The 22,398-nt window shown below is 40.2% G+C and overlaps 2 protein-coding genes across 13 annotated transcripts in view; one reads left to right on the top strand and one right to left on the bottom strand.

Annotated features, from left to right (window-relative positions):
- LOC120407247 (inositol 1,4,5-triphosphate receptor associated 2-like) overlaps nucleotides 1–12,129 on the top strand; it is a 65,188-nt gene extending 53,059 nt beyond the window's left edge. For 6 of the 7 annotated variants that reach the window (XM_039542781.1, XM_039542789.1, XM_039542787.1 and 3 more), the window contains 13 exons: nucleotides 1,100–1,185; nucleotides 1,871–1,943; nucleotides 3,286–3,343; nucleotides 3,429–3,456; nucleotides 4,246–4,386; nucleotides 5,854–5,988; nucleotides 7,739–7,886; nucleotides 8,901–8,944; nucleotides 9,613–9,690; nucleotides 9,776–9,840; nucleotides 10,293–10,394; nucleotides 10,574–10,681; nucleotides 11,370–12,129. In XM_039542781.1, the coding sequence (XP_039398715.1) occupies nucleotides 1,100–1,185; nucleotides 1,871–1,943; nucleotides 3,286–3,343; nucleotides 3,429–3,456; nucleotides 4,246–4,386; nucleotides 5,854–5,988; nucleotides 7,739–7,886; nucleotides 8,901–8,944; nucleotides 9,613–9,690; nucleotides 9,776–9,840; nucleotides 10,293–10,394; nucleotides 10,574–10,681; nucleotides 11,370–11,613 (1,310 nt within the window). In that variant the 3' untranslated portion in view covers nucleotides 11,614–12,129. The remainder of the gene's footprint in view (nucleotides 1–1,099; nucleotides 1,186–1,870; nucleotides 1,944–3,285; nucleotides 3,344–3,428; nucleotides 3,457–4,245; nucleotides 4,387–5,853; nucleotides 5,989–7,738; nucleotides 7,887–8,900; nucleotides 8,945–9,612; nucleotides 9,691–9,775; nucleotides 9,841–10,292; nucleotides 10,395–10,573; nucleotides 10,682–11,369) is intronic. The other variant, XM_039542792.1, reaches the window with a different exon arrangement.
- Nucleotides 11,971–22,398, bottom strand: part of DNAI7 (dynein axonemal intermediate chain 7) — a 34,891-nt gene continuing 24,463 nt past the window's right edge. For 5 of the 6 annotated variants that reach the window (XM_039542810.1, XM_039542803.1, XM_039542814.1 and 2 more), the window contains 6 exons: nucleotides 20,342–20,508; nucleotides 19,291–19,441; nucleotides 16,796–17,010; nucleotides 15,646–15,813; nucleotides 15,274–15,387; nucleotides 11,971–12,407 (listed from right to left, as the gene is read on the bottom strand). In XM_039542810.1, coding sequence (XP_039398744.1) covers nucleotides 12,132–12,407; nucleotides 15,274–15,387; nucleotides 15,646–15,813; nucleotides 16,796–17,010; nucleotides 19,291–19,441; nucleotides 20,342–20,508 — 1,091 coding nt within the window. In that variant the 3' untranslated portion in view covers nucleotides 11,971–12,131. The remainder of the gene's footprint in view (nucleotides 12,408–15,273; nucleotides 15,388–15,645; nucleotides 15,814–16,795; nucleotides 17,011–19,290; nucleotides 19,442–20,341; nucleotides 20,509–22,398) is intronic. The other variant, XM_039542824.1, reaches the window with a different exon arrangement.

The raw sequence follows: 22,398 nt of genomic DNA, 5'->3' as shown, positions 1-22,398 counted from the left end.
ACATACACACCATATATATTTTTAATAAAAGCTGACTTAGAGTACACTGCACAGAATAGCAGGGAACACTTGTTTTAAATATTGATTTGTAATTTGGAATGCACTTCTAAAATATGCTAATGTAGTCAGTAATAGACCCCAGAGATGTCATTCTTTTTCTGAACATTCATCTTCCTTTGGGCTGGGTTCTGAAGTCTCTAATTTTATATGCCAGATTTAAGGTACTTGTTTCTTCACTAGTAATTTCCTTTCTAATTTACCTTCATAAACGTCTTCTTGGAAAAACAGACCAGCCTGGCTTCAGAAAGTAGCATTGCTGAAGATATTTCACTTGGCTTATCAATGACTGGATGGGTGGAAGCACACAATCTTAAGCATAGAGCCAGAAGGGGTAGGATGGCAGAGCTGTGCCCATAGCTTGGATCCTACTAGTGCTAGTTGAAATCTCAATATCCAGTTGTCCTGTATCTTCCAGGTTGTACTAAACTGTCAGCACTCCACTTCTATCTAAGGCACCACTATACGTATGCAGAATATAGAGGCAGGGGGTTATTGGTGGATCTCTACTGTTGCTTTCAATAGTGCCAACCATAATGTCTATTGCCTTTTGAAAGAATAAGGTAGGCTTTGTAGGACTGGTTGGTTTGTTTTTACTAGTGTTAATTCAGTGTAAAGTCTGTAAAAGAGAGAATTCTAGAAGTCCAGTTCTTGATCCCACCATTGACCATGTTGCACATCCTGTTTCTTTGGTTTGTACTAATATAGACTTGTGTTTTGTTAATAATTTTTAAGATATTTTTTTGTAGCCAGAGCTGCCATTGCAGGAGACATGAACTCTTGGAATTGCCCTTTGTGTTGTGATGCTTTGACTCAATAAATGTGCCATAGCAGTACTGCCTGCGCCTTCTACAGCGCTCTGTGCTGCTGGCTTTTAAAGGCCTCTTTCTTTATTGCATTTTCTTCTGGTAATTAGTATGGGGGTGGGGGTGGGGTGGTATGAGAAAGCAGTGGTGGTTTCTGCTTTAGAAATCTAGTTAATAGGTAACATTTGTTCATCTTTGAAATCTTTACATCCACTTTCTGGAATCTCTCTCTTCAGGTACGGATCTGACGACTCAAAGTGAATTTTGCCCCATCATGGAAAATCACAAAACTACACCTGAAAAAGAATTACAGCTAGATCTGGTAAGAGCGCTACTAGACTGCTAAAGTTCTAGGAATGCTGGCATGTGCAACCCACTGGCTTTAGCTGTAAGAGAAGGCAGGGAATGCTGAAGTGACAGATGGGGTGGCTTGAGAAACAGATTGCTTGGTATGTCTGAAAAGTCCCACACTGGAAAACCTACCTAGGATGAAAGGGGTAAGCACCACCATGGCTTGGACTCCCCTTCCAGAGACTTCACTACCAGTTCCTTGGCTGGTGTCAGTTGGATGCCAAAGGAGCTATGCTGATTTACATGAGCTGAGGATCTGGTCCAGTGATTCACCTCATGGGTTCAAGCCAGATGGGACTGGCTTGGTGGTGGTTGGTTTTGTTTTTTTCCTGCCCATCCTGGGCTACTTTAAATTCTCTCTGTCTTGTATTCTAGCATAGTAATCTAATTGCTTAAGAAGTTCTAGATAATGTCACTTCCTGAGTTGTTTTCAAGGTAACTTGAGCCTTCTCCAAGGAAGACCCAAACTGCTTTAGGGAGCGGAAGCCTTCCAACCCATGCAAGATCTAGTTTCCATACATGGCAGTGGCAGCAGTATAAAGTACCTGATTAGTTCACACAAACCCACTGTAGGACTAGAGTACCGCCATCATAGCTGACCTTATTGTCAAGCATTTGTGGCAGGTTTGTATAACTTCTCTCTAAACCATTTTTAGGAGACAGATGAGGAAATGGAAGCTATTAAAGAGCAGAGTGAACAAGTGTCTGCTACAGTTTCTGGTAGAAAAGGTAAGTGGTCCTTACTGAAATTCACATCACTTAACACATAGTGCATGCTTGGTTAGTGTTCCAGTAAAACACATTGGTCTTAAACCTCAGAATATTTAAATATTCTTATCCCTAATTTCTTTGTTGTGTTTGCTGTAACAACTGAACTATTGCTTGTATGTGGAACAGACTATCTTAATGCTTAACTATGATGGGGAAAACTCTTAACTGTGTATATAATGCAACATAAAACCCTCTCTGAAACCAGGATGAGGAAACTGCTTTCAGTATGAGAAAGTAACATCTGTAGTTTTCAACTGAGTGTGAAGAGCTGATGAACCACTGAGCAGATCATGTTTGTTGCAGGAATGATGGTCAATTCTGATACCATGGTGACAGGAATGTCCCAGGTTCCTACCAGGGCACAAGCAGTTGCCAACACACAAACCTAAGATTATTGCTCATGTAAAGAGCTGACAGCTATATAAGCTTTTTTTACCTTGTATGACGTGCTTATTATAGTCTCCCTTTGGAGAGGGAAGCAGCTTTGTCAATTTTATGTTGTGTAAACTTTAAAGCATTTATCATTAGGCATTAAAATGGAGAGGAACAGAATGTTATCCTACAAAGATATGCTCTTCTTCCACCTCCTACCAGCACTGGTCTAATCCAGCTGTATTTTCCCTTGGACAGGAATGAGAGTTCCTTAGGGGAGTCTCCAAACAGGCCAAGCTTTTACTACACCCAATGATATCCTAATGCTAACTACGATACTTGGATCCCCTACTCCAACAGGGATATAAAGCAACTTCTTTCAACCCATCAAAGCTTTGGGCAGTGTAAGAATCTGAAAGATGGGTGGCAGTTTCTACTGAATCCAGGCTGACTTTCCCTTTTTAGAAGTGCCTCACCTTTAGCCTTGGCTGTGCCCACCCAAGTGCTGATCCTTACTGAACTATTAATAGTGAGTTTGGGGAGGCTTCTATAATGCTTATCTTGAAGTAATGGGTTGTAGAGAGGAGGTTGCAGTGGGGACTGAAAGCAAAACCAAAGATCCAACTACTGCAAATTCAGATCTGGACTTCTGTAGTTAAGGCCACAAACTAATCAAACAAGGACTGACTCTTTGGGGTCTTGGCCACTGAAAGGAAATACTAATGAGCTGCTTGCTGACTTTTAACCTAGTTCTAATGCACATTGATGCTGCTACTTCTATTACTAGACAATATTCAACCCAAGTCTTAATCCAGTTTATCCCTCTTGGGACTGCACTTTTAAGTTTTTCATAAACTCCTCTTTTTAAGGGCAGTTTATTCCTCAATCTAACAACTAAAATTTTGTGTATTGTCTCTTTAATTATCAGGGGATTCTTCTCCCACTATGACTGGCCTTAAAGTGACCAAAACCAAACAAAATGACAAGTATGTACCTCATGTAATCTGATGCTCACTTGCATTTACTTCGCATTATGCTCTTCTTATGTGGTTATTCCTTTTCCTCCTACAGTGTTTCTCCTAACGAGAAGGAGATGGAGGTGAGTCTTAACTACTTGTATCCTTAAATATTTCAGCCAGTAGAACTCTTTCTAATGGGCCTTTCTTTCTGAAATTCAGGTAAAGCATTTTTCAACGTACTGAGTGGTTTTAAAATTAACCTTCTGCCTCCCCTTAAATTAATGAAATTAATGTAATCCTTGATTTAGGTAAATATTCATGCCAGTGGTGTTGTTGGCTTTCCATGTCCAATTGAAGCCCCTTGTGTGCTAGTGGTGAAGGGGATGAAACTGAAGGATTCAGAGGATGAAACTGAAATCTGTTTATCAAAAGATGCTCATAAGCAGTGCAGGAAAACAGGGCAGAGGAGGAAGGCTATAAAAATGAAGAGACTCTTGTCACTATATAAACTTTTGGGTTTGAATTTTCTCTACTGGTGTCATTTTGTGGAGGAAGGAGAGTTCTGGCCTAGACACAAGCTTCAGCCTAACAAATGTGCTAACAGTACAGTTCATGTTGCCAGGCACAATTGTTTAATGTTGCCTTTCCCAACAGGATGGACTATTGGGGATGGAGAGAGAGAGAGAAGCTATTCTGGTGGTAGACTAATTACCTATCACTAGAGATGGGTAGAGTTGCATTTTTTTTTATTTTTTTTTTATTCAAAGCCTGTTGGGGAGGGTTCAGAACTGGTGACCTCTCCTACAACTCCTCCTGTCATTCATTAGCAATAGCTATTGAGTCTCTGAGGTAACTCTTAGTACTGAATATACTTCAGTGTTGCCTGATTGGTCATGACTTTCTTTTTAATCTCTCTTCCCCTACAACAGGCAGAGTTTCTCAGAGTGTCTCTGGGCTTTAAATGTGACTTGTTCACCTTGGATAAGCGAGTGAGGCTTGAAGAAAGGTCCCGAGATTTGGCTGAAGAAAACTTGAAAAAGGAGATCATGAATGGGCTGAAGCTGCTGGAGGTTAGCAATGAATGAGATTGGAAGGAGGGAGGGTACAAGTGGCCTGACAGTACATATTAATCATAGATATATATGGGACTGGAAGGAACCTAAATAAGTCTTCAAGTCCAGCTGGCTGTGCAGAGGTAGGACCAAATATACCCAGACCATCCCTGACAGGTGTCTGTCTAGCCTGTTCTTAAAAACCTCCAGTGATGAGGATTCCACAACCTTTCTTGGAAGCCTTATATGTGGACACACTGAACACAATGCGCCTGTTGAGGCCTCACCGATGCCAAGTAGAGTGGGGCAATTACCTCCCTTGTCTTGCATAAACACCCCAGTTAATACAGCCCAGAATGTTGGCCTTTTTTTTTTCAATTGCATCACACTGACTCCTATTCAATTTCTAATCTACTATAACACCCAGACCCTTTTCAGCATTATTACTGCTTAGCCAGTTATTTCCCCATTTTGGCTTTGTCCATTTGACTTTTCCTTCTGAAGGATAATACTTTACACTTGTCTCTACTGAATTTTATATTGATTTTAGACCAATTCTCCTATTTGTCAAGGTAATTTTTAATTCTATTCCTGTCCTCCAAAGTACTTGCAACCTCTCCCAGCTTGGTCTCAGCCACAAACTTTATAAGCACATTGTCCTCTCCATTATCCAAGTAACTAATGAAGATATTTATTACATCCTCCCAGTGTGACCACAAATGAAAGACTACTCAAAGAGTAGTCATCAGTGAACCACTTGCACACCCAGGTTATAGTAACTTCACTAGAGAACTTTCAGCGATACTGCTGCTGAGAGAGCTCTCCTGTTGGCTTAATTAATTCACCCCCAATAAGTGGTGGTAGCAGGTCTCCTGCTGATATAGTGCTGTTCACACTGGCACTTAGGTTGGTGTAACTTATGTCATTTGGGGGTGACTTATTCTCACCCCTGAGCGACCCAAGTTATACCAATATAAGTATACACTACGTACACACAGCCTTACTTAATGTAAAGTTTTCGCTGCAATTTATTTTTGGATTTGATAATATAGTCAAAAAACGTGACTCCGTTTAGCACTGAGGTTCTGTTTTTATATATATACACAACACACGCTGAAGAGTTTTTATACAGCAACAAATGGGAAATTCTCCTGTTCCGGGTGCTCTTGTAGTGAGCTGATAAAACCATAAGGTGAACGTCAAGGTTACAATTCTTTGCTGATGTAAATCAGCATAACTCCTTTGTTTTTTCCAGTGGTGCTGTATTTAGTCACAATAACTGATTATCTGGCCCTAACATATTTGATTATGCAAACAGGTACGCCCAAGCACAATCCCATTTAGGTGTGATCGCTTCCTTTGCAGAGTAACATTCACTCCACAAGCCTCTAGAATGGCAGCTCACTTATTTACTAATCATCAGCACTGTTACATTTCCCTCTTCTTTCCTTCCCACTTCTCCCCCTCTGCCCATGAACTTCTTAGTCTCTAGCACCTTTGTGTGATGAAGATAACCAAGCACAGGAGATCATTAAGAAGCTGCAGAAAAGCTTGCAGTTCCTTAACCAGTATGCTGCCAGACTTGCTAGTAGAGCAGAGATGTTGGGAGCCATTAATCAGGTAATCTGATTCAATTACTACTTTATGTAAAGTAAGGAAGCTTTCTTTAGTCTAAAGCTCTCTAACAGATTCCACTCAGTATTTGTAATTGAACTTCTATTTTATACGGTACACAATTCACTGGAACAATATTAGTAAAAAGCATTGTTATGTTGGTTATCTGCACACTCATTTGTATCACTGTAACATCTAGGAGCCCTATTCATGGACCAGGATCCTATTGTGGTAGGTGCTGTACAAGTAAAACAAAAGCAGTCCCTATCCCCAAAAGCCTACGCTTTAAGTACAAGATACAACAGCTGGATAGACAGATGAGAGTATGGTGAAATAATATCCGTCAGATAGGCAATGGTCTCAGCACACCAGTGGCATAACCATTGTCAAGTTTTTATAGGCATCATGAAAAAGGGGAGGTTTTAAGGAGGACAAACATGAGTTTTGCAGATGTTTACAGGAAGCATCTCCCAGGCATGAGGGACAGTATGGGGAAAAGCATGAAGGTGCTTGAAAACTTAACAAGTGGGGGATGGAGATATTGTGCCCCCCACCCCTAAGACCTCTTCCAAAACTCCAGTCTCATCACTCAGGTTCCTTTTATTTGGCAAACAGCAAAGCTATATGGAGTTGATCAGGCTAAAGCATCAGGGATGGGTATAGGGTGTACGCACATCCAAAGTTACACACAACTTTTCCTTGTATACATTTCTACCAACACTGTAACACATGCTTTCCTAACTATACATTGCATCACATGCTTTGGGATTGGCTTGGTTACTCTGCAGGAACCAATCCCTGTACCTGTCCATACTGTGTGCATGCATGATCTGCTTTTTACATCCTCTTACATTCCAGGCTTATCTTGTCCATTGTAAATGGTATCCGGGTGTTCCCCCTTATCTCCGCCAGTACAGATATCCCATCTCTAGTCTACTGATCCATTTAACTTCCCAATCATACCCACTAAAAATGAGGCAGGTTACTTATCATAGAAATGTAGGACTGGAAGGGAGCTCGACAGGTCATCTAGTCCAGTCCCCTGCACCAAGGCAGGACTAATTATTATCTAAATTGGTGGTTCTCAAATTTTTGTACTAGTGACCCCTTTCACATAGCAAGCCTCTGAGTGTGGACTTCCCCCCCCCCCTTATACATTAAAAACACTTTTAAAATATATATTTAACACCATTATAAATGCTGGAGGCAAAACGGGGTCTAGGGTGTAGGATAACAGCTTGCCTCCCCCCATGTAATAACCTTGTGACCCCCTGAGGGGTCCTGACCCCAGTTTAAGAACCCCTGATCTAAATCATCCCTGACAGATGTCTAACCTGTTACTGTCATGTCAAGTTACTTATGTCTTGGCCAACATGGGTAATCAGAGGCAGAAGTCAACATCTCAATAGTGAATGAGAGATGATGGGTCATGAAGGGCCTCGAAACTGCAGACAGGCAGCTTGTGTTTGATAGAGAAAGTGGAGCCAGTGGATTCAGAGAGGCGATGTGGTCAAAGAAATCTGCTAGGAAAATGATCTATGCAGCAAGGCTCTGAATGGATAAGTGAGGCAAGATTGAGAAAAGGAAGCTGCTGTGATCAAGATGTGAGATGAGACCCAGGACAAGAGTGTTTGTTGTGTGGATGGATATGAAAGGCCGTAAGTTAGAATGATTATGTGGGTGGTTTTACTCCAAGCATAATTCAATGTCCTGAAGAGCTAATGTCTTTCACCCAGTATTGCATTTACTTTGCTAGGAGAGCCGTGTCAGTAAGGCAGTAGAAGTGATGATTCAACATGTGGAAAACTTGAAACGCATGTATACAAAAGAGCATGCAGAACTTGAGGAGTTGAAACAGGTCTTGCTACAAAATGAAAGATGCTTTCACTCCTTTGGGGATCAAGGTAATTGTTAAACCTAAGCATATTTTCATTTCTCTTCTAAGTAACTGTCATCAGTTGAGCCCTTTAGCTTGCATTTATAAAGCTGCTTGACTCCTTGGATGGGAGGTGCTATATAAATACTCTATCTCCTGTACAGTTATGATACTGAATTGTAAATGCATAGCAGAAGAAAAGCTTATTGATAGTCCTCAATTAGATGATGATTGGAAACATTTAAGGGCAACTATAACTTCAGACTTGTAAGCAGACCTCCTGAATCTCTGAAAGCATCTCCCATTTCACCCCTGGAGTAGCAGGCCTCTTTGGAAGGTGCAACACAGGCTGGTGAACTCTTCTCTTGTATGCAGTAAATTACAAATTGGATGCTCATTTTAATGTACATCTAGTCAATCTTCAGTGACCTGAGTTCAGAAGTTCTAAGCTTTTTGAGACTCCAATGGGAGTTGGAGGTGTTCGGCACTCTGAAAATCAGAACACATTTCTTTAAATTTAAAAGATCCTAGTCTTGTGGGCACAACACACAAATTCTTGCAGCAGCTCTTTAGCCAAGAAGGAAGGAGTAAAAATTGGCACAGCGGAGTACTGCATCTTGTAAAAACCAATCTAACTTGGTAAAGATAAAGTAGAACTTAACCAGACATTGTTAATGAGCCCAGCAGAAGTGACCCCTCCTGCATAGGGCATGCAACATTAACTAGCTTAGCTAGTTTGAGCTAATGGTTACAGGTCTCTAGCTGTTTCCAGTATTTATTTATTGGCAATTTTTAAATTTCTTTTTAGAGAGAGCAGTGGGTGAGATCAACTCACCCACCTTGTAGCCATGTTTGGCCCAGGATATTAGAGACACAACACTGATTTGTTTTTGACACTTGCTGTTTGGGTTTTTTTTTCCCCCTCAGAGGTGCTTAGCTGCTATAAACTTAAATAGGACTTGCAGGTGGTCATACCATCTGGCTCTGTTCCACAATGGTAATATTTAAAAATCTACTTACAATACTATTTTTCTCTTTACAGATGAATCTACAAATAAAAAACTTCCAAGTTCTCTCAACTTCAAGGTACCAGTACCACTGAAATTATAAAAATAAATGGAATGCTGTGTGCTCTTCAGAACTGCCTTGTACATGTACTCCACTGGGGCATGACATCCACATGAAATCTGTAGCTATTGGGCTCTCTAACTCCCTAAACTCAAAAAAGCAAACTAACTTGATCAGACACCTTTTCCCATTGAAATGTTAGCATCACATTTCAATGTGTTGCTGTAAGTGGGTCCATAATCTCCCATGGTTTTGAGGCCCATCTCTCTCTTGAGTTCAAAAACTATTGCTTTCCTGGGGTCCTCAATAATAAAGGCTTCAAAATAGAGGTCTTTTACATACTGAGCCAAGAGATATCTAAAAGCAGTGTGGCAAGTTGGCAATAGGATCCATATTTTGTGCTCCAGTAGGTTAACTTAAGACAGCTTTAAATTTCAGAATTTGCAGTAGCAGATATACATGCATGTATTTTCTAATCTGGAAAATAACCTGCATATAAAATATATATAATTTTTAAAGAAAGCATACTTAAAGTACCACTTCTGGGGTTATTACTGGGTATCTTTTTAGTGTTTATATGAACTAAACATTGACTTTTATAAATCTACACCTCCAATTAACATGCCTAAAACTAGTGGTTAATCTAACCAATGCATAATAGTTGTTAATAGCTCTTCTTTGTGTAGCCAACATCATCCCTACGAAGAGTCAGTATTGCAGCATTGCCCAGGAATATTGGAAACGCTGGTATTGGTTTGCCGCTGGTAAGTAAGGGTTGTCCAAGGGTGACTGTTTTCATTCTCAAACTAGTCAGGTCTACTACATTTGCATTTTACCTTCCTTTTAAAGGCTCAATTATATGGAACTGATGGAAATGAAAGAAGTGACAAATTCAACAGACGATCAAGCAGTTGGTAAGGCTACTTGAGTTTTTTGTTTTTAAATGGGCCTTAATTTTTTCAACTTCATATTGGCTGTAGTAAACCGTTCCACTGGAGGAGCTTACTTAGCATCTTTTGGAAATAAGGTTTACATAGCATAGACATTTACAGCATTAAAGTTCAGCTTTTACAGCCGCACCTGAGTGTCCACATCAAGTGGCCTGATCTGCAAATTTAAGAGGTTCAGAGCTCCCATGGACTTCAACTGCAAGATCATGAGAACTTGAAAATCTGGCACCTTATAGTTTGTGCTTAAATATGAAACTGGGAGTCAAACTTGAAAAATATTGGCCAAAATCTTCATAGCCTACTCCAACATAAATGAGCATGCTCATTTCTCTCTCTCTTGCACTGAAGTTATTTTCTTCACTGTGATCTGAAAGCTTTAGCTGAAGTACTTATTTTCAAGTATGTACATTTGGCAGGGGCCGACTGGGATCAAAACAAAATGAGAAGCGTCCTTCATTGCGACGATTCATTAGCACGTATTCCTGGACAGAGTCTGAGGAAGACCAGTCTGAAACAAAGTAGGTCTTGATTACTTAACCTCCAAGGCTTTAAGATGGGCTTGCTTCTTCCCTTTGACACCATGTTGCATGTCCAAGCTGTTATAAACTGGAATACTTACTCTATTTATAAAAATATGCCTATTTATGTGTATTGATGAGTGCTCACCAGGAAAGTTAATTCTAACACTTACTTGCAGAACCGAACAGTCAGAACCACCAGTTGAACAAATACAAGAAGACAAAGCAAGGAAGTTAAGTGTTACCGAAAGGGGGAAAAATCCATCAAAATGGACTCTAGGATCAGCGTAAGTTTCTCAATTGCAAACATGAATTTCTGTAAGGGGAAGTGGTGGTCAGGTGGAGGACACTGGAAGAGGAAGCAGAGTAGTAATCTGACTTTTTATTGATGCTGCCTACTTTGAAAGGCGGACATTAAGTAATCTAATTAGCAGGTTAAAGCTCTACTTTTGGTACTAGTCAAGAACAGAATAACTTCTACTCTTACAAGCTCACAAATTCATCTTGATATGTGATCCCTTGCAGTGTGGTGCCCTTGGAGATCAAAGCCTAAGTACTTAACTAGTCTGGATAGTCCTGTCATTCTAAATTTACAGAGGAAGTTATTGGACTATACATTACATTAAACTCTCTTGTTGCAGAAAAAATGGCTATGTGCAATGCCTACTAGGAGATTTAGCCAGACAATTTCCATTAACTTGAATGGCATGTGTGAAGAAATCCCATATTTGGCTTGGAAAACGCAGAGTTTTTGTGGCTCTTCAGAGTTTTAGATAAAACATCTTTAGCGTCTACTGCTGACCAGAGCCTGCATTCTAAACCCAGAATATAACATGCCACTGTAGCTGGCTATTAATACAGTGGCAAACCTGCCTTCATTACATACAATTTATGTTCTGGATTAGTAGTCAGACAATATGCTATTTAAACCTTGAAGAAAAGCATGTCTGTCCTATGTTTATGGCTTCTCCACAGTTGCAACATAATGTCATCGTGGGCATCTCATCTGAAGACTTCCTTCTCCAAGGCTAACAAAACTCTCTGGATTTCTCTTACCATCATTGTACTCCTTGCTGCACTCACAAGCTTCCTCACAGGTCTCTCTCTCCAAAGACCTGCAGATGCTGCCCCTGTGGGAACTGGAAGTTCCTGGACATCACTACAACAACTGCTGTGGCCATATACTGAACTTCAACACAATGGACCACCACCAGTATAACACACACAATCTGTATTTTAATTTGTAAATCTTTTTTTTTCCCCTAGACTTCCTGTTTTGACTCCAATTTTTGTGTTTTATATCAACTAGTGTAAACATAGCTCTCAAGTTTAGAATTACTTTAACTTTCTAATATGATTTGAGGTAGTATATTTAAAATCATTTATTTTTGAAGCTTTTTAGACTATACTTAACTTTCAATGGTAAAACATTTTGAAGCACGATTTGGAAATGCAACTTCCCCCTCTGACAATAGAAGACTATCTTCCCAAATGTCTGAATCCTGTTTAAGATTAGAACAACTTAAAAAATAGCCATCTCTCCTTTTTTGAAGTTTGTAATAAATGGGTCTAAATGTGTAGTTACTAGAAAGTAAAGAATTTTATTCACAAAAACAAACTCATGCATTTTTAGGCATTTAAAAAGCTGTTTTGATTTGCATGTGAAATGACAGACATCAAAGGTAATTTTATTGATCAAGTTCTTGATGCTCAATAAAGTTAATTTAAAATATTGGCTTAAGAGTATGTTAACACTCTAGTAGCGATGAGCAGTTGATATATAGCATCAATAAATAGGCAACTGGCTTTCTTTACTTTTTCAATTGCTTCTTCACAGGCAAAATCTTTGATCAGATGGTAGAGAGTAGAATGAAATTCACTATTTTCTGCTAGGTCTTCTGAGAAGGCTTCACTAGTTTCACTGATTTTGAGCCTTTGTGCTCGCTGACCATTAAACATGTAAAGGGACCAGTCTTCATCTTTAACAGCATCTGTTTTAAGGTGTTCGCTCACCTACAGCAGAATGGAAGAATAAAGGCTGTAACATGCTACCACACTTTCTATATAGATATAAAGTTAAGGTAGGGAGGAAAGGTGATAGCTTGGGATGCTGAGACCCAGGCTTAATTCCCTGCTCCAGCAAAGACGCCTTGTGTAACTTTGGATCTAGCCCTAGGTGTCTTGATCAGAAGAGGTAGGTGCCTGAGTCCAAAATTTTTAGATCCTCAAAACCCATACTGATTAAAATCTCCATAGCGCCAAATGTCAGTGGGCATGTGCACCACTGCCTAAATCCTGATGCTGAGTATGTGACTTAGGGAAATGTCTAGTCTGAGATCTTGCATTTGTCTGGCGGGGGGCCCAATAGGCTAGATGTCCTCAGATATGTGTCTCTACAATGCTTATGGGATCAGACCCTGCACAAAACAGCAGAAGGTGGTGGTTTATCCAATACTGCATGGGTTACAGCACTTCCAGTGGGAGGTGGGAAACCTAGATTCAAGCCCCCTTCTCTGCTCTGCCCCCTCACCGCCAGAAAGAGGAGCATGGATGTGAAACCTGGGTCTTCTGCAGCCTGGGTGAATGTGCTAATCACTGTGTTTTGGATGTCAGGGGCCACCATGATTCTTTGTCAGAGCTGGCTAACTAGGTTTAGGCACCTAATTCCAGAAGAGAGGCTGTAAATTATAAGTGGTGACTGGACTGTCTCTCCCACCCTGCCTGAGGCACATACCCCTGTCCTCTGCATTTTGTATTGGGTAATTTAGGTGGTTCCCCCCTCAGCTTGTTGACTTTTGTGGGTCTTGTTCTAGGTACCTAGGGCTCCCTGAGGAAGGCCAACAGGAATCTTGCATATGTAACTATTTGTCCCTATGCATCTAATAGCTCTAAATACACTGAGTCAAGTAACTCAGATTCCAGGATTAACATCTCATATGTGATAGTTACTGTCATAACTATAAAGGGAAGGGTAACAGCCCTCCTGTGTACAATACTATAAAATCCCTCCTGGCCAGAGACACCAAAATCCTTTTACCTGTAAAGGGTTAAGAAGCTCAGGAAACCTGGCTGACACCTGCCTTAAAGGACCAATAAGGGGACAAGATACTTTCAAATCTTGGTGCGGGGGGGAGGCTTTTGTTTGTGCTCTTTGTTTTGGGGGTTGTTCGCTCTTGGGACTAAGAGGGACCAGTCATCAATCCAGGCTCTCCAAATCTTTCTGAACCAGTCTCTCATATTCAAACTTGTAAGTAATAGCCAGGCAAGGTGTTAGTTTTATTTTTGTTTTCTCAACCTGTAAATGTTCCTTTTTGCTGAGAGGATTTTACCTCTGTTTGCTGTAACTTTGAACCTAAGGCTGGGGGGTGGGGGGTTTCTCTGGGCTCTATGAATCTGATTACCCTGTAAAGTTATTTTCCATCCTAATTTTACAGAGAGAATTTTTACCTTTCTTTCTTTAATTAAAAGCCTTTTTTTAAAAGAACCTGATTAATTTTTTTCCTGTTTTTTAGATCTAAGGGAATTGGATCTGGACTCACCAGGGAATTGGTGGAGAAGTCTCTCAAGGCTACACAGGGAGGGGAAGGTTTTTTGGGGGCAAGAGTTCCCCCCCCCCCCCCAGATAACTCAACTCAAATCTGGATGGTGGCAGCAAGACCAGATCTAAGCTGGTAGTTAAGCTTAGAAGTGTTCATGCAGGTCCTCACATCTGTACCCTAAAGTTCAGAGTGGGGAAGGAACCTTGACAGTTACTATGAACGTGTAGCTTCCTTCTGATTGGACAGAAGATAACTTAATCATAGCCATTCACTAATTCCTCTTGTGGAGTCTTTGAAAGGTGGTGGTGGTTAAAGTTGTCCATTGTGAACTGAGCATTTATTTATCCTTCATCAAATGCAAGGAAAGGGTGACAATATTGTACAGACTCCTTTAATTGATAATACTGTTCAAATGTTTTGCCTTAGAGCTCCAAATTTACTAAGGGCACTTAGTATCTAGCAAGTGGGAGTTACCAGCTGTTGTTTTGCACTGCCATGCATCTTGCAGAACAGAATTACTCAACCTTGAGAAAAGGATACTGTGTGTATATTAGCCTGTAGAAGTAAGTAAGTGTGTGTGTGTGTGTGTGTCCATCTGTCTCTGCTCATTTCCTGCCTCAGCGGGGGGTAGGGGCAAATGTACGAACTAGAATAGCAAGAGATTTATTATTTTATCTGCAGCCAAAGGCTGCAACTGAATCTGCCCTACATACATGCCAAAAGAGCTCCCCTCTCTCCTATCAGGGAACAGAAAATAAGTGAGGCAGGATCTCCCTTCTCTATGCCTTGAAAGAAGGGGATGTTAAAGATCTGACACCTGAGGTCTGCCTGCAAGAGAGGAGCACTGGGGGCTGCTCTGATGGGAAGGCGAGCTCAGGTTACAGTTGGCAAACTAATAAAGCCATTGGTATCTAATGGATAACAGAGGAATCTGACTCAGCCTACCTTTTGAATGAAAATCCTTTTTGTACTCACCTATAGAGCTAGAGAGACCAGGTAGCCCTGGAGTGTGCTAAACTTTCATAACCAAGCTAACAGTTGTATATGCCACGTGACCTGTAAAGCAGAGTAATCGAAGACCCAGACAGATGCAATCTCAATAGCCAAAGGACTGTTACTTAGCAAAGGCACGGGTGAGTTCACCAGGGGCCAGGCCTTAGAGAATCAGTGTAGTACACTAAGTTTTGTAAAACTTCTGAGAGCAGCTAAGACTAAATTCTAAAGCTATTAAAACTGCAAAGCCAGACCGCTGCTCTGAGAAAAGTCATGAACTAGCTGTAGTTCAGTCTTGTGTTACATTATTCTGGATTGTTTCTTTGGACTAAGTCTAAAAGAGCAACCTTAAAAACTACTTGATCTTGACCAGATGCCAGATTCCACTTGCTCCAACTGAAAGCAAAAGCAGATGCAACCAGCGCCATTTGTTGATAAGATGTGACTTCTGCTAGTGGAGTCTGTAACATAAAGGGTACAAATCAGAGACCACAGATCCAACAAATCACACCACTAGACTACCATACTGAAAGGCAAGCTGTGGCCAAAAGACAGTGGGCCAGATTCTGGTTCCTGCTCCTTTGGGTGGCTCTGCAAGCTGTCTTACCCAGGTACCTGGGGATTCTGGACGGTGTAGATCCACCTTTGTGCCAAAAAATGTTGTCTACGAGTAGAAAACTGGATTGTTTTTTTCTAAAGGTAGTTCATAGCTGTCTCACCTTCTTGTTCACGCAGACATATTTGTAAGAGTAGTCTGATGGAAAAATGTTCACTCCAGCCTTCTTCAAAGCAACGGTCAGGTCAATTGGAGATGTCCATTTTCCTGTCAAGTGGGAAAGTTGTTCATTCCCATCCATAATTATTGAAGACAGCATACACTGATTACCCTGTTGTACAATGCAATAAAACAAACTTTACTGATTAAAAGCATTCTGTACTTCAGGCCTTTAAAAAATAATTTACTTTTTTCTCTGGATCCTAGGTCCCATAGTGACTACTTTATAAATACCTCTGATGCATACACATCCCCAGTACTACCAACTAATAGCAGCCAGGACCAAAACTTCAAATGGGGGGGGGGGGTGTACATGTGGGAGCGTGCTGGGAAAGAGGCATGTTTGCTATTGCCTAGAACTTAATCTGCTCTGTTCATCCCTGCCTCTAGAATGTTCTCAGCCTCAAGAGTTTAGGATAAGTAGTGCATCAGCACATTGCCACCATACTGGATCTTAATTCAGCTGGCAGTTACCTGTCAGATTTTGAGGGTAACTACAAGGTAGATTTGTATGTGTAAATCAGAGGAGGAGATTTTACACGGAGCAAGTAGCATTAAAATAGCAGATTATTTGAAGAGCTGCCTTTTTAAGACTAAAGAGGGAAAGAGGGGTAATCTGTGGAGAGCTATGCTTTGTAAGATGGCCCTGAATTTAACATGGGATGATGGGAGCTGCAGCTATCAAAATACATTATTTAGAACTCTGTTAGCAGTATGCTGCCTGCTGGCCCTTCTGGGCAAAAACCTAGGCTAAAGCACCAGTTCTATTCACTACCCTGAACCTTCCCAGTTCCATGTGAGGGGGGGCCAAAACACAAATATCCTCATGCTTTCATCCTTACTAAGGCAGCCTGAACTCAAACATTAGTTCTGATAATGGCCTAAATAACCATTGCATGTTATTGCAGTTGCATGTATCAAGACATTTAGTAAAAAAAGAACAGGAGTACTTGTGGCACCTTAGAGACTAACAAATTTATTAAATTAAATGCTGAAATAAATTTGTTAGTCTCTAAGGTGCCACAAGTACTCCTGTTCTTTTTGCGGATCCAGACTAACATGGCTGCTACTCTGAAACAAGACATTTACTGTACCTTAATTTGCATTTGAACTTCTGCAAAGGCTGTAACAATCGTGAAAAGTAATTCATCTGTGCCATTAGGTCTCAGTTCCCATGACTGGTATGGCATATTGAGGTGAGCATCCTGAATCAGTGTGATTGTATAAAAAGCATCCATCTCAAAAGAGATTTGTTTCTCTTTCATTTTATACTTTATGTCACTGATACCATCAGTTCTCCATTGTTTGCCTATATTGTATATTTTAAAAAAAAGGGAAAAATTGTTAGAGCTGCTGCTTGTGGTGGTAGCACAATACATCACATTGATCTTGGGTCAAGTGGTATGCTGGGCTCTGGCGAATATTAGGCATATAATACAGACAATAGATGTTGAGAGAGAGCGTCTGACAATTGGTATCAATTTCTCCCTAGCCTAAAAATGATAACTTAAAATGAAACCATGGATGATGGTGCAGCTAACAGTCTGGGAGCATATTTATAATAAATACTACTCTCTAATAGAGTCAAATTCCACTTTATTACATTCATGTAAATCAGGAATAACTTTACTGAAGTCAAGTGGGGTTACTATCCCTATATAACGCAACCTGATATAACACAAATTAGAATATAATGCGGTAAAGCAGCGCTCCGGGGAGGCAGGGCTGCGCACTCTGGCGGATCAAAGCAAGTTCGATATAACGTGGTAAGATTTTTTTGGCTCCCAAGGACAGCATTATATTGGGGTAGAGGTGTATATGATTTGAAAGTAGAATTTGGCTCAAGATAGATTTATATACTGTAATCTAAATTTTCTAGCTGTAATTTGTCTCATAACCATCAATGGTGTACTGTTACACCGTTGAGACTAAAATAAATGGCACAGAGGAACTGCAGCACTATTGATGGTAAGTTCTATTCAAGCAAGCCATTGTAATTTCGTTGTTTTGAGAAAAAAAATGGTTAGTTACCTCTCGTAACTATTGTTCTTTGAGATTGTGTTGCTCGTTCAATTCCATGTTAGGTGTGTGTGTGCTCGCCAAATGCATGGGTGCCAGAAGTTTTTCCCCAGTGTAAGAGGTGCCATTGCCCGTCCCCCTCTCCTTCAGTTCCTTCTTGCTGGAACTCTGACAGCAGGAGGGTGGGTCATGGAATGGACGTGAACAACACATCTCCAAGAACATAAGTAACCTTTTTTTTTTTTTCTTTCTTCGAGTGATTGCTCATGTCCATTCCATGTTAGGTGACTCACAAACAGTGCCTCTGAAGCTGGGTCAGAAGCTCATGGATGCACTGATTACAACACCGCTCTACCGGAGCCAGCGTCATCTCAGGCCTGCTGGGTGATCGTATAATAAGCCATGAAGGTATGGACAGATGACTACGTTGTGGCCCTGCAGATGTCCTGGATCAGAACATGAGCCAGGAAGCTGCTGACGATGCCTGTGCTCTTGCTGAATGAGCTGTTACTATCGGCAGCAGAGTAGAGAAGAACCACTGGTACAATTGCTTGCTGAAGCAAGAGGATGTTCCAGCACCATCACTGGCAGTAAGAAGGAACTGAAGGTGCGAGGAGGGCTGCCGGCGCCACTTATAGCGTGCCACTCCAGAGGGTGCCAGAGCCAGCCCTACAGCTATCACAGCAGGAAAAACTTCTAGCACCGGTGCATGTGGCAAGCACACACACCTAACATGGAATGGACATGAGCAAGCACCGGAAGAAGAACACATTTACTACAACTGACCAGAAAACTTTGGACAAAACATTTTTTCATGGGAATCTATCGATTTATTGAAATCAAAACATTCTGTAGATGCCGTTCAATTTTGATTGTCATCTCCAGAAACAGGTAAATTCTGAAAACAGGACTTCCATGGTCTGGCATCCAGGGATACCAGGATCTGCAGTGCCAGGACAGCATTCCAGGCAGACTGTCTCAGAGCTAGGATTCAATCCCCTTTCACAGAGAATTTTGAAATATTGGGCTTTTCCTAATCAGAATGAAATTAAATATTGAAATTTTTCACAAAATGAAATACCTTTTCTCTGTCTTGCTCTAATATTTACACTATATGGGAGCTAAAAGATGTACATCCAAGCAGTAAAGCAGAGATAATAGCCTATCACCGTTTTAGAAAGATTTTTTTAATGGGGCCAATTGCCAAGAGATATCATTGAATGAGGACTGAAAGACTATACAACATTTTCCTTACTTCTAAATAATTTACAGAATAAGACTGTTTGTTTGAATAAGGGAGCAACACAATCTTGAGTCTATTAGAAATTATGCACCAATTGAATGTTAAGTTTTCAAAAATCCAAGGATAATAAACAGCGAAGGGCCCATACCAAACTCTGGATCTGAATTGGATCTCATCTCTGTAATGGGACTTGCCAAAGCCTGAGTTCCAAATACTCCATGAACTTAGGAAAAATTAAAATCCAGATCTGAATTCTGGGACTTGAACTTAAGAAAGGTTTTTGGATTTAGCATTTGTGTGTAACAGCTGGCTGAAGACTTACTGTACCTGCCGAATCCCATCTGGCAACCATAGGTTCCTCAAAAAATATCACACTGTCAAGAAGTCTAAGAGTCACCCCTATACGTGGATATGTGGCATCTTCAGTTTCTTCTGATTCTGGAGGATACGGATATGTCTCCAATCCTACATCGAGTAACTTTGATGGGGAGGTGAAGAAAAGAGAAAAGGTCATGAGACTACTAAATTTTGTTATCCACTTTGGTCCTCTGTAGAGTTCACTAAAATACAATCTAAAGAACTAAAAACTTTATATATCATTTGATAATTCTACACGTCTATGTAACTTTGCAAATTACACTTTGCTGCTTCTGCATCTTCCATCTGAGGATCTCAAAGGGCTTTCTACAAACACCGTACAGCCACAGAAAGGGGCAACAGCTATTACTCCAGCCCATATGTATGACATTCAAGTATTGCCTGCACTGGGGACTGTATTGCAGCTCTACATGAAGGTGCTGGGTTAAGCTAAATGCAGTTTACGTAAATTATGCCTACTAATGAGATCAGCATCACAAAAATCCTGTAATGCAGGTAAATGTGGCCCCAAATTTTACACTTGGGGAAACTGAGGCATACTGCCCAAGGACCATAAAGTCTGCAGCGGAGCCTGGAATTAAATTCAAAGCTCCGTTATCACATTCACAGGCTTTAACAAATCCTTCTGTTTATAAAATGAAGCAAGGACTTCCTTTTCCTTTAACCAACATCTTTAGGAGCATTTTCAAATGCAGTGCTTTCAGGTGTCTGTGCTACCTCCGTTTAACAGAACTGACTGTGTGAATACCTGTCTGAATGCACACACCCCAATTATATGGATGTCACAGGCATATAAGAAAGTTTGCAGGTGTAATTTAGGAGCATGATTTGAAAAGTCAGCTTTTAATCTCAGTGCACAGAAACTCAAAGGATAGAACTGTTTGTTTATACTGTGTGAACTCTATATTGACAAATCTCCAGAATTGTAGCAACTCTTTCCAGGGTGATCAGAACTAAAAGAGATTCATTGGATGCAATTTTGCTTCAGATCTTGACCTACTTCCACCATGGTCCAGCCTTTGATTTGTTTGGCTTGAGGTGGGAGCTTCAGTGCATCAATAAGGTACACTCCACCCACTGGTGTGAACTGGTGCAAATCAACTACATTTTCGCCAATTATCTCTTCTTCTTTTTCATCAGTGGCCTCCTGCAGTGGTGCAACCTGAACTAAATAACAACCAAATATGTATTAATTCAATGTCTGAATAAAGTACCAAGATTTCAAATCCCAAATGCTTTTTGCACATATAGCATCTAAATATGAACTTAAATGGCTTTCTACTCTGCAATATCTCAGCGCCACCTTCTGGTGATCTATGGATTTTTTTTAAAGGATTCACTGGAATGGATAAAACTAGACAGACAACAAAAATGAACAGAAGGCTTATACCGGGCTGGACTTAAGTTTTATGGGGCCTTCAATTAAGAACTGTAGGGCCCCCAATTATAATTAGCTGATGTGTTAACTATGGGCACTTGGAGTTCCTTAGTAACCAAGGCACTCTGTAGCTGCACAGACCTACGACCACCACTGGATTTACTAATCCATACCTAATGACTGCACCATCTTCTCATATTTTTAGTACTGAGATTTTAAAGAGAAGGGTGCATTTCTCCTGATTCGGTTAGTGACTTCACAGGTCTGCTCAAACAGATTCACCTACAGAATCAGGGTCTTAAGTATAATCTGTGCAACCTCAATAAACGCAATGGAGTTTCACAACAGTAAATGGCAGTAGAATCTGGTCTGGAGTCAGTGAGGCTGCACTGGTTATAACTAACAGGGAGAACTTGGCCCCCATGTTATATAAAATCCTACAGGGGTTATGGAAAGTGCATGTAAGGCAACCATGGGGCCACAAACTGAAGTTAGAAAAGGAAGATGCTTAACACTGTAGGGGATGGAAGGTGATCAATTTGTGGAACAAAATTCCTTAGCGAAGCCACAATGGTGGAGTAGAGGAAATTCCTTACCAAAATTCTTAAGAGACTTTCCAATGGTGAATGTTTTTTAAAAGTTCTAAGCACTTAAAGAAAATAATATAGGATTTTCACCCTCTAATAATACTCATGTAGGTGGCTGGATGGTCACTAGCAATGTTAAAAAATGCATGAAAAATTTGTTATTAGATATCATAATATAAGGATCCACTTAAACTCTGTTCAATAACACAAGATAAAGTAACTATACTATAAAACTTACTTATATAAAAGACTATATTTTTTAAAAATGAGATAATCTCAACAAACTAAAAATATCAAGTGTGATGTATTTCCAGGTCTTTTTTAGAGTGGGATGGGAAAGGGTTGCTAGTTTTATATGACTATTATATACGCTCACATGTTATATATAGTTTTTGTAATATACTGTTCCCATACTACAATTTAAGATCTCTGTATACTTATTAATAGTATACTAATCTATGTAATAAAGCCACTGTACTATTTACTACAACTTTGGCTTTCCTTTTTTTTAATTAAAAAAAATAAAAATAAACTTCTTCTAAACAAAGCTAAATACTTGTTCTCCCAAGCTAAACCACTGAGATCTTTTTTAACACTTGTAAAAATATATTCAAGATACAGAAGACACTTTGCTCTTTACATACATTTTCACACTAAAACAATGAAGAAAAAAGACCTTAAACAAATACAGATAATTATACCATTTCTTGGCACAGGTCTTAGTTAATATTAAGCCTGGGATTTTTAAAGGCGCTTAACATAGCTGACTGCCTAAAATCCACTCCTTGGAAAAATCCCAGGGGAAATACCTACCTGGGTCATCCCTAGATGTGAACCTGAAAGTTTGGTTGCTGGGGCAGCACCCACAGGAAAGTTTTTAAATAGGTAAAAGGCTCTATAAGCTCAGATAATCAATGCTGCACAACACAGAGTCATCTTTTAGAAGAAAGTGTAAGAAATAAATCAATGATTTTACTAAACTAAAGGATCTAAAAGTATTGGCGAAACTGATGGCTGATTTATGAGAGAACGAAGACTACAACTAGCACTGGTCTCTTTCCTGGGATTGTGGCCCTGATTCAGCTAAGTGCT

The sequence above is a fragment of the Mauremys reevesii genome, linkage group 1 (genome assembly GCF_016161935.1).
Source record: "Mauremys reevesii isolate NIE-2019 linkage group 1, ASM1616193v1, whole genome shotgun sequence".
NCBI lineage: Eukaryota > Metazoa > Chordata > Testudines > Geoemydidae > Mauremys > Mauremys reevesii.
This window is presented reverse-complemented; position numbering and strand designations above follow the sequence as displayed.